At 36.4% G+C, this 15,549-nt stretch overlaps 1 protein-coding gene across 2 annotated transcripts in view; it reads left to right on the top strand.

The window, feature by feature from the left end:
• The window catches only part of TM9SF3 (transmembrane 9 superfamily member 3), a 57,695-nt gene extending 42,358 nt beyond the window's left edge, over positions 1 to 15,337 (top strand). For both annotated transcript variants that reach the window (XM_024563232.4, XM_045197474.3), the window contains 6 exons: positions 2,754 to 2,893; positions 5,586 to 5,654; positions 8,479 to 8,625; positions 9,174 to 9,257; positions 9,386 to 9,462; positions 13,991 to 15,337. In XM_024563232.4, coding sequence (XP_024419000.4) covers positions 2,754 to 2,893; positions 5,586 to 5,654; positions 8,479 to 8,625; positions 9,174 to 9,257; positions 9,386 to 9,462; positions 13,991 to 14,058 — 585 coding nt within the window. In that variant the 3' untranslated portion in view covers positions 14,059 to 15,337. The remainder of the gene's footprint in view (positions 1 to 2,753; positions 2,894 to 5,585; positions 5,655 to 8,478; positions 8,626 to 9,173; positions 9,258 to 9,385; positions 9,463 to 13,990) is intronic.
• Positions 15,338 to 15,549: the final 212 nt, after the last annotated feature.

Genomic DNA, 15,549 nt, shown 5'->3' on the forward strand with positions numbered 1-15,549 from the left:
TGCTGGCTGGAACCTCCTTCCACACAGTGTTGCATAGAAGCAGAGAGAGCACACATCCTTGACTTAGTCCCTGCTAATATTGACTTAGAGCGGTATTCAGGCTTGTGTCCTCAAGTAAAAGGTGGTTTTGTTTCTTAGATGCCCTTCATGAAAGTTCCCTTCTAATCCTAGTGTGCTGAGGTTTTTAACATTGTGAATGGCTTTTCCTGCATCCTTTGAGGTGATCTATGATTTGGGGGCAGGGAGTTCTGGTAATGTGAATTGCATTGATTGATTTTTGAATCTTAACCCAATCTTGCATTCATTCCTTTGATAATCCTCACTTTGTTATGATGTATTATCCATTTTATATATTTTTGGATTTTATTTGTTAAAATTTGTGGGGGGGGTTGCATCTATATTTATGAGAGACAATATTTATGAGAGACTATATTTTTCTTGTAGTATCTTTATTGTTGGTTTTGATATCAGGATAATGCTAGCTTCACCCACTGTGGAAAACAGTATGGAGGTTCCTCAGGAAATTAAAAATAACACTAACATATGATCCAGCAATTCTCCTGAGTATCTATTCAAAGAAAATGAAAACATAGAATAAGTTTTTAACTTCAGATCCAGTGTTTCTTCTATTAAAGTACTGAAATGATCCAAGAAACAGAATTCGAGTTATTTATTAACATGTGGAAAATATCTGATGAAGTACACTTCTTACAGGTATTTGTGTCTTGAGTTGGCGGTGCCATGATTATTAGATACTATTGTCAGTTAAGTTGAAGCTAAATCATTTTTATATAAAGTCATAAAAATGTATGAGCTAGAAGTGGATGATAAAATTGTCTGCTCTGAGCAGGTGTTGAAGAAGTGTGTAAGCATGATGGCTGACAAGGTGTATTTCCTGAGAGTCACCTTACCTATGAGCAGTTACTGCCTATAACCCTAAATAAAATTTATATCCTTTAGCATTCAAAAATAGTCTATTTCAGGCTGCTTTTCCCCTTTCTGCCCTATGCCCACTACAGATTTCCCAAAAGGCCAGTCTGGAAGCAAAGCTAGAGTGAGTAATAGCCGCATTGTTGGTTTGTGACCGAGACTGAGACGAGTTGACCAGTTGGTACCTCTGTGGGTTTTTAAGTACTGATGGGCAGTGCTTGTTTGTAAGTGGGTCTTGTGCAGATGTGGGAGTCAGTCTTCCCTCTCCCCACTGCCTGTTTTCACTCTCCATTGGTCCATGAACTGCAGGCTGGGGGAGGACCCATATTGGTTTGCTTTCCAGAGTTTTCACCAGTGCATTGGACTAATGGTTTTTGAACTCTTAGCTGCTAAATGTAATTTTAAAATAAAATCTTGATATGGAAGCAAAATACAGAAAAGAGATACGAGCGTGATTCTATTAGTATAAATAAATTTTGTAAATTCAATATTTTAACATTTTAAATCTGTGAGAGCAATAAAGTTGTGATGAATACAAATCTAATATCAAGGGGTATAATGGTTCAGTCCTATCTTCGTCAGTAACCAGTTTATTTGGTTGAATATCAGTATTGAGAAAAATTCTGACTTCACGGATGATTTAGTTCCCTGTGACTTTTTTTTTAAACAGCTTCCCTTGCAATTTCAGAGTATTCTTCAAGAAAACTCATCCAGAACTTGAGCATAAAGGAATAGAAAATTGCTTTCACAGTGTAGTCACTAATAGTTTCTAACAAACTGCTCACATTTTTTAATCTTATATTTAAAAAGTCAGACAAAGAAAAGGAAAAAAACAAATGATAAGCAGTTAACAATGTCTCGAAGAGGCTGTTTATAGGTTCCTTTATTAACTGTTCTTCATTTCTCTTATTTCATCAGTTTTCATTACCCTTTTTTTCTCACTTTTACTTTCTGTTTATTAGAACTCCAAAATGTATAATTGAAAGAGATCTTAGAGGTGATAGAATCCTACTTCATTTTTCAGAAGTTCAGAGTGAAATGATCTTAACCAGATGCTGGCTTGCAAAGCATTTGAGTTTGATTCCTTCTGTACCCAGATTTATGTAGAGAAAAAAATGCCACAAAAATAAGTATTTTCCCAACTGACTACTTTGGTTCTAGAATCTTGACATGGCCTTCCTTATAACTTTAGACTTGGAATTACTAATAGAAAAATATTCACATTATTTTAGTAATGACACATATGTAAGACATAGAGCTGCACTTCTGTTGTTAAAAATCTAAGGCAGTCCAGAACAGAAATGAGCATGGTCTTTGAGACAGGCAGATCTGAACTGAAATTTTTTTAGTCTGGCTGCCTGCTAGCCTGTGAGATCATGGCTGTTACTTAGTCTCTCTAAGTCTCATTTTCTTCCTTTGTAAAATCGTGAAATAACATATATAAAGCTCTTTGTGCATACTAGGAGCTCAATAAAGTGTGGCTAAGTAAATAAATTGATTATAATGAGGAAAGCTAAAGTTAAAAGAATGACAGCTGAAAAGTGAAGGATGAGAGAGAAGGACTGTAGCAGAACCAGTATGGAAGAATAGGGAAAACGAGGAAGTAGGAACACTTCAACTTATGTTTAGTTCAATACTAATATTTTAAAGCACATTCTTTTCCTATTTTTATTAGTGTATATCTTGTACAATTTTAACCCATATTGAACCTAAACGTTTTCTTTTGTGATCCAATTGTGTTTAAATTTTTAAGTGTCCCTTTTATTTATTTTTATTAATGTTATCGTTCTGCGTAATCACACACATTTTAATTTAATTTACAGGTGGCCGTTTGTTGCATCTGTTTTTTTGTTATTCTTCCTCTAAACCTCGTTGGTACAATACTTGGCCGAAATCTGTCAGGTCAGCCCAACTTCCCTTGTCGTGTCAATGCTGTGCCTCGTCCCATACCGGAGAAAAAATGGTAAAGAACGCGAATCTCACGTGACTGTTTCTCACAACATAGACTTTCTTAAGGCTGTTATATATACGTAACTTTTAGAATCGTCATACATTTATAAGAATGACTCTCTTAAGTTTTAACGTAAGAATTTTTCTTTGTGGTTTTTTTCAACTTGTATTGTTAGAAGTAGTAATAAATTTTATCCTGACTTCACTTTCTGAATATTGGTGCCATTTACAGATAAGTCAAATGCTTTGATAAGTACACTTGTATGTAGAGGTGGGTGAGAACTAAAGCCGCATCCATTTTTAACTGCAGCGTATAGGCCAAGTTTGACCTGCTGCTGTTCTTATTTAAAGAGGTTTTGTGGGAACATGCCTGTTCACATATTTTCTGTGATTGCTTCTACAATGCAGCATTAGAGTTGAGTAGTTATGTCTGAGACCATATCGCCTGCAAAGTCTCAAGTAGTTACTACTGAACCTTTACAAAAAAAGTTTGTCAGTTCCTCATTTTTTATAATTTGATTTTCCTTTCCAGAAATTTTATTAGTCTAAACAATGCTGACACACATTTATAGCCATATACATCCTGCCATTTTAGAGATTAATTAGGGTTGAGACCAGTTGTTATTTACTGACTTGCCATCTTTATCTTCACTTCCGGGATAGTATAGAATAAATAGTCACATTTTGTGCACGAAATACGTTCTTGAGGACCTGCTGTAACTCAAGATGAATCCTGACAAAAGATGACAAGTATTTCTGTTTAACAGGTGAAGAGACTCTTATTGCCACCATGTAAATATAGTTTACAGTTTATTTGGCCATTCAGCTTTTAATTTTTGATTCCTGATGGATTTTTAATTTGAGATGATTTGTATTTTTTCAAATTTTGGAAATAAAAGGAGATGTCATTAATAGGTTTATATTTCTAATTCTTGTAATTCAAATTTGAGCAGAATGGGAACTCAAGGTGTGTATGTATATATATGTGTATGTATATATATATATATACTGTCTTAAAATTAGTAAGTTGAATATTTAATAACTACTAAATTTAATATTTATTAAATTGATTCATTCTCTTCTGCATTTTTTCCTAGCCCTTACCTGCAGACAGAAACAGAACAGTCTTGCTGTACATTTCTTACATTCCTCATCTCATAAGAGTAGCTACCCATTAGATTCTACATGTTCATAATAAGGGATATATATCAAGGCCTCTGTTCCCAGATATGTAACGACATTATAAATGTAACTTATGTTCAGATACTTATATAGTCTTTTGTAGACTTGGAGGTATGTAGACACGTATAGAAATTGAGGCTGAATAAAATAGCCCCTATAGAAAGGAGAACGATCTGTCCTAGTCTTAGAAATTGTTCATATTCTTTTCTTAGATTGGTCTTATGAGAATTTTGTAGTCTGTTTTTTAAATTCAACTATATTTTTCAAATGTGATTGTTACGGCCTGTTGCTATCCTCATCTTCACCTACTACTGAGGAGAATAAGTTGATGGGAAAAGCATAGTCAGAAATAACCACAGTCCCTCTAGGTCACCAGCGCCGGAGAGGGAGAGGGAGGCGCAACAACATGTGTCACAGTTAGGTGTAGGAAGGCTTGTGTCTTCATTTGCTTTATAGGGACACGTGGGAGCCAGCGTCTGAGTCCTGGATCTGGCTCTCACTGTGTCACATTGGGCATGCATTTTTAACCTCTGTAGGTCTTGACTTTCTATAAAATGAGGAAAGAAGACTAAAATGATTTTTAAGGTTTTTTCCCCCAGCTCTTAAATTCTTTGATTTTTTTCTCTCGGTTCTTCAGTTTGTTCATTCCAGAGATAGTAGTTTAGTGCCTTCCTTCTCTGTGCCGGACACAGTGCTGGGCCCTGGATGGAGATAGATGAATAGCTCTGCCTGCCAGCGTTTGTGATCCAGTGAAGTGTGATATGTATGTAATTAGACAGTGACAGTGTAGTGTGGTAAGTGTCGTGATGGAGTAACGTTCAGAGGTAATGGAAGAATGGGGGAACGACCCACCTCTTCCTGGGAGATTTAGAGAAGGCTTTACAGGGAGACACTTGAGCCGGCACTTGCAGAGAAGTATGAGACAAGGTAAGGCATTCCAGGTAGAGAATTACCAGTTGCAGTTAGTACGTGTTTGTTGAATGAATAAAGTTTGAAATCTATTTTTTTTTTTCATTCTTTTGCTCCATTGTAACTCAGAACTCATACTATCCTAACTGTGTAATCCATAGCAAAAGGAATTCCTGAACCAATGAGAGAGTGAGCACAGAAAGGGCAAGGCCACAGTTTGGGAGACATTATTCAGATAGGGGTCTCAAGACATTTTATTTCTCTCTTGTTTTCTGTAAGTATAAAGGCCTGTAAAGTTCTTAGAAGTTATGGAGAGATGTAGAAACAAGCAGACACTCAGTCTTTTTTGAGTTCTGCCACTGGCAAGAATTTGTATTCCCCAAATTCTTACCTCAGCTTTTAATGCTGGAATGAATTTTTGACTATATTCTAGGATTAATTTGAAGTCCCACCTCTGTGTTGTGCCTCCTTGGATTTTAATTTCTTTTACTGATTTGTTTCTATCCTTTAAATTGTTTTTAAGTATCAAGCATCTGCTTTCTATGTCAGGATTTATATGATAAAACAAAATCAAATCATGCTAGAACTTTACTGTTAATTTTAATGTTTTCCAGGTTTATGGAGCCAGCAGTTATTGTTTGCCTGGGAGGGATTTTACCTTTTGGCTCAATCTTCATTGAAATGTAAGTTTTGGCAATGTATTTATGCTTTGAGGGATTTAATTGTAATTAGAGAATTTAGGAATTAGAGTAGGATGGGAAAGCATCTAACAGTTAGTCTGCTAGTTCCATGGCTTCCAGAAAGGGGGTCTGTATGTCTTTCTAAAAGTAGTTTGCTGCTCTGTTCTTAAATATTCAGGTGAATTTTACACTTTTTTGCATTATGTTCTAGATCTCTCTCATTTTACAGGAATTCGTAGAAATCAAAGCATGCATTTTATCCTGATGTCTTTGGATGCATAACCATTCCTAGTTTCCCTCCATACAGACCTGCAGGAGTGCTGGGAAATGTGTATGTGTTTGGGGGAGGGAGGTGTGCCACCCTGTGCCAGTTACCGTGCTTCACAACTGCATCCTTGGTTACCACCGCAGATGTCAGCCTTTCTTTTCTCAGCCTGTGTTCCAGTGCTTCTTGATGGGAATTCTCTGACGTCTTAGGCAAGACAGTTCTTTGCGTGGGAGTTTGTCAAGAACTGCAGTCATACATCTCTGGCCCCTGCCCATGAAATGCCAGTCATTGTAACTGCTCAGAATTCCTCAACACATTTCCTTCCAGGTGCCCCACTGCTGATTCTCCCCTGTACAGTGGATGCCTCCTTAACAGACATGATTGGATCTGATAGTTGGTTAATTGAAAAAGTTGGCTCGTATAAGGCAATTACTAAAACAGATACATACACAACATTTTATTTTTAACATTTTATTTTAACAAAACAACTAAAGGTACATTCTTCACTGATTTTTAAAAATATTTAAAGCCAAGGTCTTTGATTTGTGTCTAGTTGCTGTTTCCATCATTTTTCCTTTGACATTGACAATACATCTTCGGTGTTTTCTAGTCTTTTTAAGGTGGAGCAAGAACATAAAGACCTGTCTGAAGTCCTTCTAGATTTGAACACTTACCCTTCAGTCTTTTATAGCCATCTCACCCACACCTAGTTTTGGAACTTTCATTTTTTTAGTAATTCACCTTATTGAAGTTTTCCAAAGCATTCACAATAATTTTTATAGAAATAACACATCCTTTTTACTCTTCTGTTTGTTTCTTGGTTTCCGTGAAATGTAATTAACTTGTCTAATTACACTAACAAGTACAGCTGACATAGGTTTGGGCAAGCTGCTGGTGGCCACCTCCCAGCTGTGGGTGTTAGTACCTTGCAGAGGGATTGGGTTGGAGCGTGTGTCACTTCAGCTCCTGGTTTAAGAAAGCCAGTTCAGGAACAGCTTCTGTCCTTTCGTCCTGGTACTGCTGTGTGTCCTCGCCCTGACTTGACCCCCTACTATCTTCCATTCTCCCGTCCTCGGTTCCTTCCGATTCACATCTCTTCCTTCCTGCGATTCACAACTCTCCCTGCTTCCGCGGTCCCGGTCCCGTTAGCAGCCGTTCTGCTATCTTTAACTTTCCCTGTTCTGACCTCCTTCACACCCAATCTCCTTTTGGTAGTCAAAGTGATCTTTTTAAGGTATCAATCTGATCATATCACTTCTTTGCTAAAGACTTCTCGTTTTCATTGAGGTAAGTCCACACTCCGTAACATGGTCCTGTTCACTTCTCCAAACTCATCTCTTGGCACTCACCCCTTCATTTGAAGTTCTAACCATACTGACCTTTGAGTTTTTCAAAATACAGTGAATTCTCTTATTTGTGAGACTTTGCCTTTGCTGTTTCTATGCCTGGAGCATTCTTCTAGCTCCCTCTATCCCCTGTCCCTCACAGGCTGTCCCCCACATGCCTTACTCGATTATTCTCACCCTCCCCCCCAAGCCCCACCCAGCCAGAGCGGTAAGATGCCCCTCTTAGATGCAATGGTAGAGCACATGTCACGGTGCATGGCGATGGCCCCTTTACTGGTGTTCCCTGCTAAACAGTAATATCCTTGAGGGTAGAGACCATGTCACCTTCACCATTGTATTCTCACCACTTCCCTCATATGTGGAAGGGACTCTGTAAGTATCCTGAAAGAATGCACGATGAACAAATCAACTAACAAACATCTAGAGAACGAGAGAAAGGCTAGAAAACCCTTTCTAATTGAATGATGATTTGGGTAATAGCGTTAGAATGAAGGGCCTTTTTCTTAGTGTAAAATCTTTTTTTAACATTTCTGTTGTGTAATTAATATAAATACAAAACACAGGCAGAACTATAGTGTTGAGGGCTGTAGGCTTAGGGGGCAAAGTATGGACCACTCCGTGTAAAGGTCGCGGCCATTACAGAGTTGCTGGGTGGTGACAGTGTTCTCTTCTCACTCCGGACCTCCGTGTGCAGCCCCAGCGCCCTTTCCCTTCCTGCCCTCTGAAGTGGGTGTGAAGCTTCTTCAGACTTTCTTGTCTTGGTTTGGTCCCCCTAACTGTATGTACGTCATTACCCTATCAAACCTCGTTTTTTATTTAATAGGATATTGTATAAAATACAAAGTACATTGCTTGAGTAGTGTTGTATCTAGAGAAAAAATGAAAGAATGAGGGAATTGACTTTATTTTACAAATACGAATTTCTTGCTATTTTCATTTGTTTTTCCATATTTTACTTCAAGCTTCTAATTTATTCAGTTTCCTTAGACATACATACCCCACTAAAGAAATTGTTCTTGAAAGATTATCCAAGAATATGTTTAGAGCATTTTAGAGTATTTAATGGATGAAAAAAGGTAAGGGAAATTGTTCGAAGTTACTCGAAAGAAAAATATTGAAATTTAAGTGAGAACTAAGATGTGAAACTTAGCAAGAGCAAGGTGAGCTTCACGGTAAAGATGAGAAAACTGTGTCTTTTTTGCATTTCATTTAGGTATTTCATCTTCACATCTTTCTGGGCATATAAGATCTATTACGTCTATGGCTTCATGATGCTGGTGCTGGTCATCCTGTGCATCGTGACCGTCTGTGTGACCATCGTGTGCACGTACTTCCTACTAAATGCAGAGGACTATAGGTGGTGAGTGCTTGTTTCCGGCAGGAACCTCGGGACCATAATATTTTAAAATAAGTTTCCATTTGAAGTATATCGAGTGAAGTAAAAGATACCTATAAACGCTTTGTTACTTAAGGTATAGAATAGGGAATTTTTTCAGTTACGAAAATGAAGATAAAGATGATGATTTTCTGTTATAAAATGATGAAAAATAGTATCAATTTCTTTTGTATTAATGAGGGTTACTATGTTAGAAATATTTTTACAAAGTGTTCGATGTGGAAAGAAAAGAGCTTTATGAGGAAGCATTGCTCTATGTTGAACACAAGGAGACTGGTCTGAAAAAGGAAGTGGTTATTTAAAGTCACTTATACTAGGGAATCTGACAAAATTCAGGATCTCTTCTTCCAGTTCTTAGGCTCTCTCCTTATTGACATATTTAAATGCAAAGTACATGCATTCGTTTTTAAAGATACAAAATTTTAAAGGATTGTTTAAAATAAAATTCTTTGCATTTTAAAACCCTCATTTCAGTGCCATTCATTCAAAAGAGCGATATTTTTTCCCCCCAGGCAATGGACAAGTTTTCTCTCTGCTGCATCAACTGCAATCTATGTTTACATGTATTCCTTTTACTACTATTTTTTCAAAACAAAGTAAGTTGACACATTTTCTTGTTTTGTATTTAGGAAACTATACTTGTCATTTAAATACTAGAATTTAAGGCTTTATGGTTGAAAGTAAAAATCAATATACTATATGTAGTTATTTTGTTTTATTTCAGGATGTATGGCTTATTTCAAACATCATTTTACTTTGGATATATGGCGGTATTTAGCACAGCCTTGGGGATAATGTGTGGTAAGTTCTGAAATTCTTGGAATATCATGAGTAAATCTTTGAGTATTTCAGAATCAGAAAAACACAGTAATGGGGAATTAAGAAACGACACTCTGTTGTTTGATCAGGGACACCAAAATAAATTCCAGAGTCAAAATAAAAATGATTGACATTTTTTTAAACATTTTATTTATTTATTTTTAGAGGGAGAGAGGGAGAGAAACATCAGTGTTGGTTGCCTCTTGCATGCCCCATACTGGGGATCTGGCCCACAACCCAGTTATGTTCCCTGACTGGGAATTGAACCTGTGACCCTTTGGTTCATAGGCCAGCACTCAATCCACTGAGCCACACCAGTCAGGGCATTTTTTTGTTTTGTTTTGTTTTGTTTGAGAGTTCCACCTTTAGCTACGGGGTGGGTAATAGAATAAGGCAGATGTGATCATCTTGTGAAAAGCTAGGTCCTGGTAATGACATTTGTGGACCCTGTTAGTATACCAGGATTGCTGTTGTTCCTTCGTCAGAAGAATCTCTTCTGCAGATTGGTGGTTTTCAGAGATTTGAGGTGTGGCTGTGGGCAAAGTGGGTGAAGGTGGTCAAAAGGTACACACTTGCAGTAATATGATGAATAAGTCCTGGGAATGTAATGTACGGTGTGGTGACTCTAGTTAGTAATACTGTATTGTGTGTTTGAAAGCTGCTAAGAGATTAGATCTTAAAAGTTCTCATAAGAAAGCCAAATTTGTAACTGTATGGTGATGCATAGTAACTTGAATTGTGGTTATCATTTCACAGTATATACATATATCATGTAACTGTCGCACACCTGAAACTATTAGGTTTTGTGTCAGTTAACAAAAAGAATCTGTTGTGCCCTGGCCTCTGTGGCTCAGTTGGTTGGAGCATCGTCCTGTACACCGAAAAGTTGGGGATTCCATCCCCGGTCAGGGCACATGCCTAGGTTACAGGTTCAATCCCCTTACTGTCAGGGTGCATATGGGAGGAAACCAGTGGCTGTTTCTCCGTCACATTGGTGTTTCTCTCTCTCTCTCCCTTCCTCTCTCTAAAATCAGTAAACATGTGCTTTACTGTCAAGTAGTAAAACTCATTCCATACATAGGCTATAAGGGAAGACAGCTCTCTGTGTTACAATGACATGTTTTATTTATAGCTGTTGTGATAACCTTTTTCTGTGGTAATTAATTAGCTAGCCAGCTTTGGGGGAAAGATGAGTAGGACTTGAAGGTTGAAACTAGATTTGTGTCGTGGGGGAACACCTTGTGTATCTTTAGGCACTCAGAAGGTTCCTTTAGTATTATCGGCCATCCTTCCTTCAGAAGTTGCTCATTAAGTGCCTCTTGGTGCAATTGTAGATGTTTCTTGATTATCACCACCATTCAGTGAGGTATAGAAATAAGGGATTAGAGGGTTGAATTTTTTTCTTGATATGTGATCTTTGAACTACAGAGGTAATATCTTGACATTTATGAAGAAAATAGAATGAGTTTAGCCAAAATGTTTTCTTGCTTTTCCTTTTGAAATGTCATTTGGCTGCCTGAAACTCGCGGCACACTTACAGCTCGCTGTTGTTCTGGCCGTGTCTCCGTCTTTATTCTTTAATGAGTGTGTTTGCCTTCGGTGCTAATCAGTTTAGGGCAGAGGAGGAAGAGTTCAGGCTGTGGCTGATTCACATGTCATCACAATACAGAATTATACATACTTGTCAGGTTATGTACAAGTAATTGAAAGCAAAATACTTGTCGATTTTTTTAATGTAGAAAAAGGAAATAGATATGTCGAGGTGGGAAATGGATTGTTGCAGTCTTTGTATTTTGAGCACAGCATTTTAGCGTTAAAAAAAATCAACTTTAAAAGTGTATCTCTATTATTCCCAAGACATTTACTTCTCTACAGAGCATATTCAGTATTTTTTTCTTATAAAGTCATATTTTTATAAGCGTATTCTTGAAGTACTCCCATAAGATTAGGCAAAATGATTCTCTTAATTTGATACTGTTTTGCTTTTAAGCATATCCTCTCAAAGGAGAAAAATGTTTTATAAGTCTGGGAAATTAGATTTGATTATTGGACTAGTATTATGCCAGTTAGATTTTTGATTCGTTAGAATTTTATAGATATTTTTATGCTCTAAGAATTCATGTTCATTTTTTAAAAATTTGAAGATTATCTTCCTAACCATGTAACAATTTATATCCAGTAACTATTTCAAAGTGAATTATCAGTATTTTGAAGTGTAATATAATTGATTCATATTAAATAAACGTCTGCTGCAGAAGTAGCTAGAAGGAGGTTTGCTTTGTTTTGGTGAGGGCTTCTTTTTGAAATTTTAATATTTAATTGTGGGAAATTTTCAAATATATGCAAAACGAGGGACAATTTATCTGTCTGTGTTACCTGCATATCTAGAGTGAGTCCGTATATGCCGAACACACCTAGTATCAGTGACACCTCACAGCCCATCCTGTCGTGTTTATATTCCCCACTACCCACCCCCCTTTTGTTCTGACACGAATCCTGAACGTCATGTCATTTCAACTGTAAACATTTCTGTATAAGAATATATTATGTGTAATTCTAGAACATAATTCTATTATGTTGATACATAAATAAACTATACTTGAAGTATACTTATATATTATATAGAGTAATATTTCAGTATGTACATATAAATGTAATTCCTTAATATGCTCAGATACTCAGTATTCGAATTTACCTGACCTGTCCCCGTTTTCCTTCTCATTCAGATTGTTGTGGTCAAGATCAAGTTACGGCCCACGCAGTGCTTGGTTAACATGTCTTAAGGCTCTTTTAATCTATTGATGTTCCTTCTCTTTTCCCTTCCAATTTATTTAAGAAACTTGGGTTTTTTGGGTTTGTTTGCTTTAATTCCTATAGAGTTTTCCACACTCTGGGTTTTGCTGGTGATAGCCCTGAGGTGTCATTTAATGTTTCTCCCTGTGATTCCCCTCATATTTCCTTTAAAGTGGTAGTTAGATTTGTTGGCTTGATCGTACTGAAGAATACTTACCTAAGAGTATTGCACAGGTGGTTTTTAAACTTTCGAGGCACTTAATGTCTAGCTGTCTCTCTTTGTGAGGTGTTAGCAGCATTGGTAACTATTGCTAGCTCGAGTAACTCATTAGTGGTTATAATATTTTAATTTCGTTGTTCTTCTTGTATTTATTATCTGGGATAATTCTGTGAGGAGAAACTTCTTCCATCAACCGTTTGGTTACCTTGAGGTCCGGTTATGTATAGGAAAGCAGAATAGACTTGTTTCTTTCCTTGCGTATACATTTGGTGTAAAAGTTAGTTCAAAGGCAACCATTTAGGTATATGGGTGTGTGTGTGTGTGTGTGTATCATTATTAACTCATGGAATACTTACTTTTAAACTTTCAATAATATTGGACTAGATGCTAAATTCCTAAATCCAAGGAGAATCTTCTCTATGACTTAAATGACCAGCTATCTTATACTAAAGATAAAGATCCTGCCCTGGCTGGTGTGGCTCAGTGGATTGAGTGTGGGCTGCGAACCAAAGGGTCACCAGTTCAATTCCCGGTCAGGGCCCATGCTTGGGTTGTGGGCCAGGTCCCCGGAGGGGGCTACTTGAGAGTCAACCACACACTGATGGTTCTCTCCCTCTCTTTCTCCCTCCCTTCCCATCTCTCTAAAAATAAAATAAAATCCTTTAAAAAATGACTCTATTGTTAAAATAAATAAATAAATAAATATAAAGATCCCTTGGTATTTGCAGTAAAGAACTATTCAGTTCACTTATTCATTCAACAAATATTTTGCGGGTACCTTATGTATCAAGCACTGCAGCATTGGAAATATGTACTTCATTTAACAAAACAGAAATGGTACCCCTGCTTCCTGGTGTTTTGAGCCCCAATCTGAGGCTAAATTTTCAAAAACATTTCAAAACTTCCCACCTACTTACATGTCTCTCTTGCCCATTTGCTCAAATATGTCTTCCATTCTACAAACTACACAGCGTCTACAATTTTAACATAAAAAAGAAACCGTCAAGAATATATGTGTTCTCTAGAGCTGCAAATGCCACTGAGCCATGGTCTCCAGTCCTTCCTAAGAGAATTTGCAGTCACTTCTTATCTCTAAGGTTTCTATGGTTTAGGGAACATGTTAGTATTGGTTTAATGACCTAGAATAATATATGCCCAACTTTAAAAAAAGACGTGTATTTTTAGTAACAGGTTTTTGTCAATATCAAAGTATTCTTGTTTTATAAGAGATATAACAATCTATATACTTATTGATTACATATGTAATAATTGATACTCAACTCTAAAAATATATCAGGTCAAACTTGGTATATGATGTTAACAGGCAATTTGCAAAACAAATGATACCATTTTAATAAGTTCAGAGAGAATATTAACCTTAAAGACATTATCTTGAAAAATGAATCACTTTCCAGAGCAGAGGGCAGTTAGTGTTTAGAAATGATAGATACTGTACTACATGTATTTATTTCAAAACATCTCGTTTTATCTTTACAGGAGCAATTGGTTACATGGGAACAAGTGCCTTTGTCCGAAAAATCTATACTAATGTGAAAATTGACTAGCAACACAAGAAAACCTGGAACTTTGGATCAGTTTCTCTTTAATAGGGGTGGAACTTGCACAGCAAAAAAAGCGCAAGAAGAGATTTGGGCGTTAACACTGGGTACTTTGTGGGTCTATCTTTCATGGACGGCGTAAAGTAACATCTGTTTCCATTGATCCTAGGTTCTTACTGACTGCTTTCTCCAACTGTTCACAGCAAATGCTTGGATTTTATGCAGTAGGCATTACTACAGTACATGGCTGATCTTCCCCAAAACTAGCTCATTAAAGATGATAGACCAGCTCTCTTCAGTGAAGAGGACAAATAGTTTATTTAAAGCATTTGTTCCAATAAAATTAAATAGAGGGAAACTTGGATGCTAAAATTACATAAATAGAAATCTTCCTGGCACTTAGTATTTCTACGTTATTGAAAAATGATGTTCCAGAAAGATTACTTTTGTCTCTTATTTTTACTCCTATCATCAACCTATTGTGGGACACTTTTATATACTGAATCTGGGTTTGCTTTTGACCTGTTTTTTTTTTTTTATTCAACTGCATCCTTTTTTTAAAAGAGAGAATTAAAAATATTAAATTTTGCATGTAATATATCTACTGTCATCATAGTTGGACCAACTTCCCATTTATTTATCTTAAAACTAACCAGTTACATCTTAATTCCATCCAAAGAAGATACAGTCTGAAGATAGAGGTGTACTCTCTACGATGCAATTTACTGTACAGTTAGAAAGCAAAGTGTTAAATGGAGAAGATATTTGTTTTTATTAAACATTTTGAGATTTAGATAAACTACATTTTAACTGAATGTCTAAAATGATTATTTTTTTTCTCCCTGCCCCCCAAGTTAGTCTTACATCTTTTTTGGGGTTGAATGAAGGTTTTACATAAGAAATTATAAAAACAAGGGGGTTGTTTAACAAATGTATATAACATTAAATAATGTAATGTAGGTGTAGATTCCCAAAGCATTTGGATGTACAGATTGACTTCGGAGTACTTTTTTCTGATGATGATTGGTGTAGAAATTTGTGAATTTGGGTGGCTTTTTACATCTTGCCTACCACTGCATGAAACATGGGGGTTTCTTCAAAATGTGTGTGTGTCTTACTTCTTTTGGGAGGGGGGATTGTTTTCTTCCGTTTCTTTTCTGAGACTCCTACAGGAGCTAAATTTGTAATTTAGAAACATTTAATTTTGTTAATCCTGTCTGGGGCACTTAAGTAACATCTAAAGCATTACTGCTTTAGCGTGTTAAAATAAAATTTCCTGACCAAATTGTTTTGTGAAAATAGATGTGTTTGCAATTTAAAGCTATCTTTTCAAAAGGCAATATTACTGAATACATTTTTAAAATATATTATAAATTATGCTTTTCTAATACAGGGAACCCACACTTTAAAATCCTCAAACTTGCTTACACCTATTAATAGGTTATCCAGTACCGTCACAAACTGAATGACAAACCCTTTGAATGAAATTGTGGCACA

The sequence above is a fragment of the Desmodus rotundus genome, chromosome 4, assembly GCF_022682495.2.
Source record: "Desmodus rotundus isolate HL8 chromosome 4, HLdesRot8A.1, whole genome shotgun sequence".
NCBI lineage: Eukaryota > Metazoa > Chordata > Mammalia > Chiroptera > Phyllostomidae > Desmodus > Desmodus rotundus.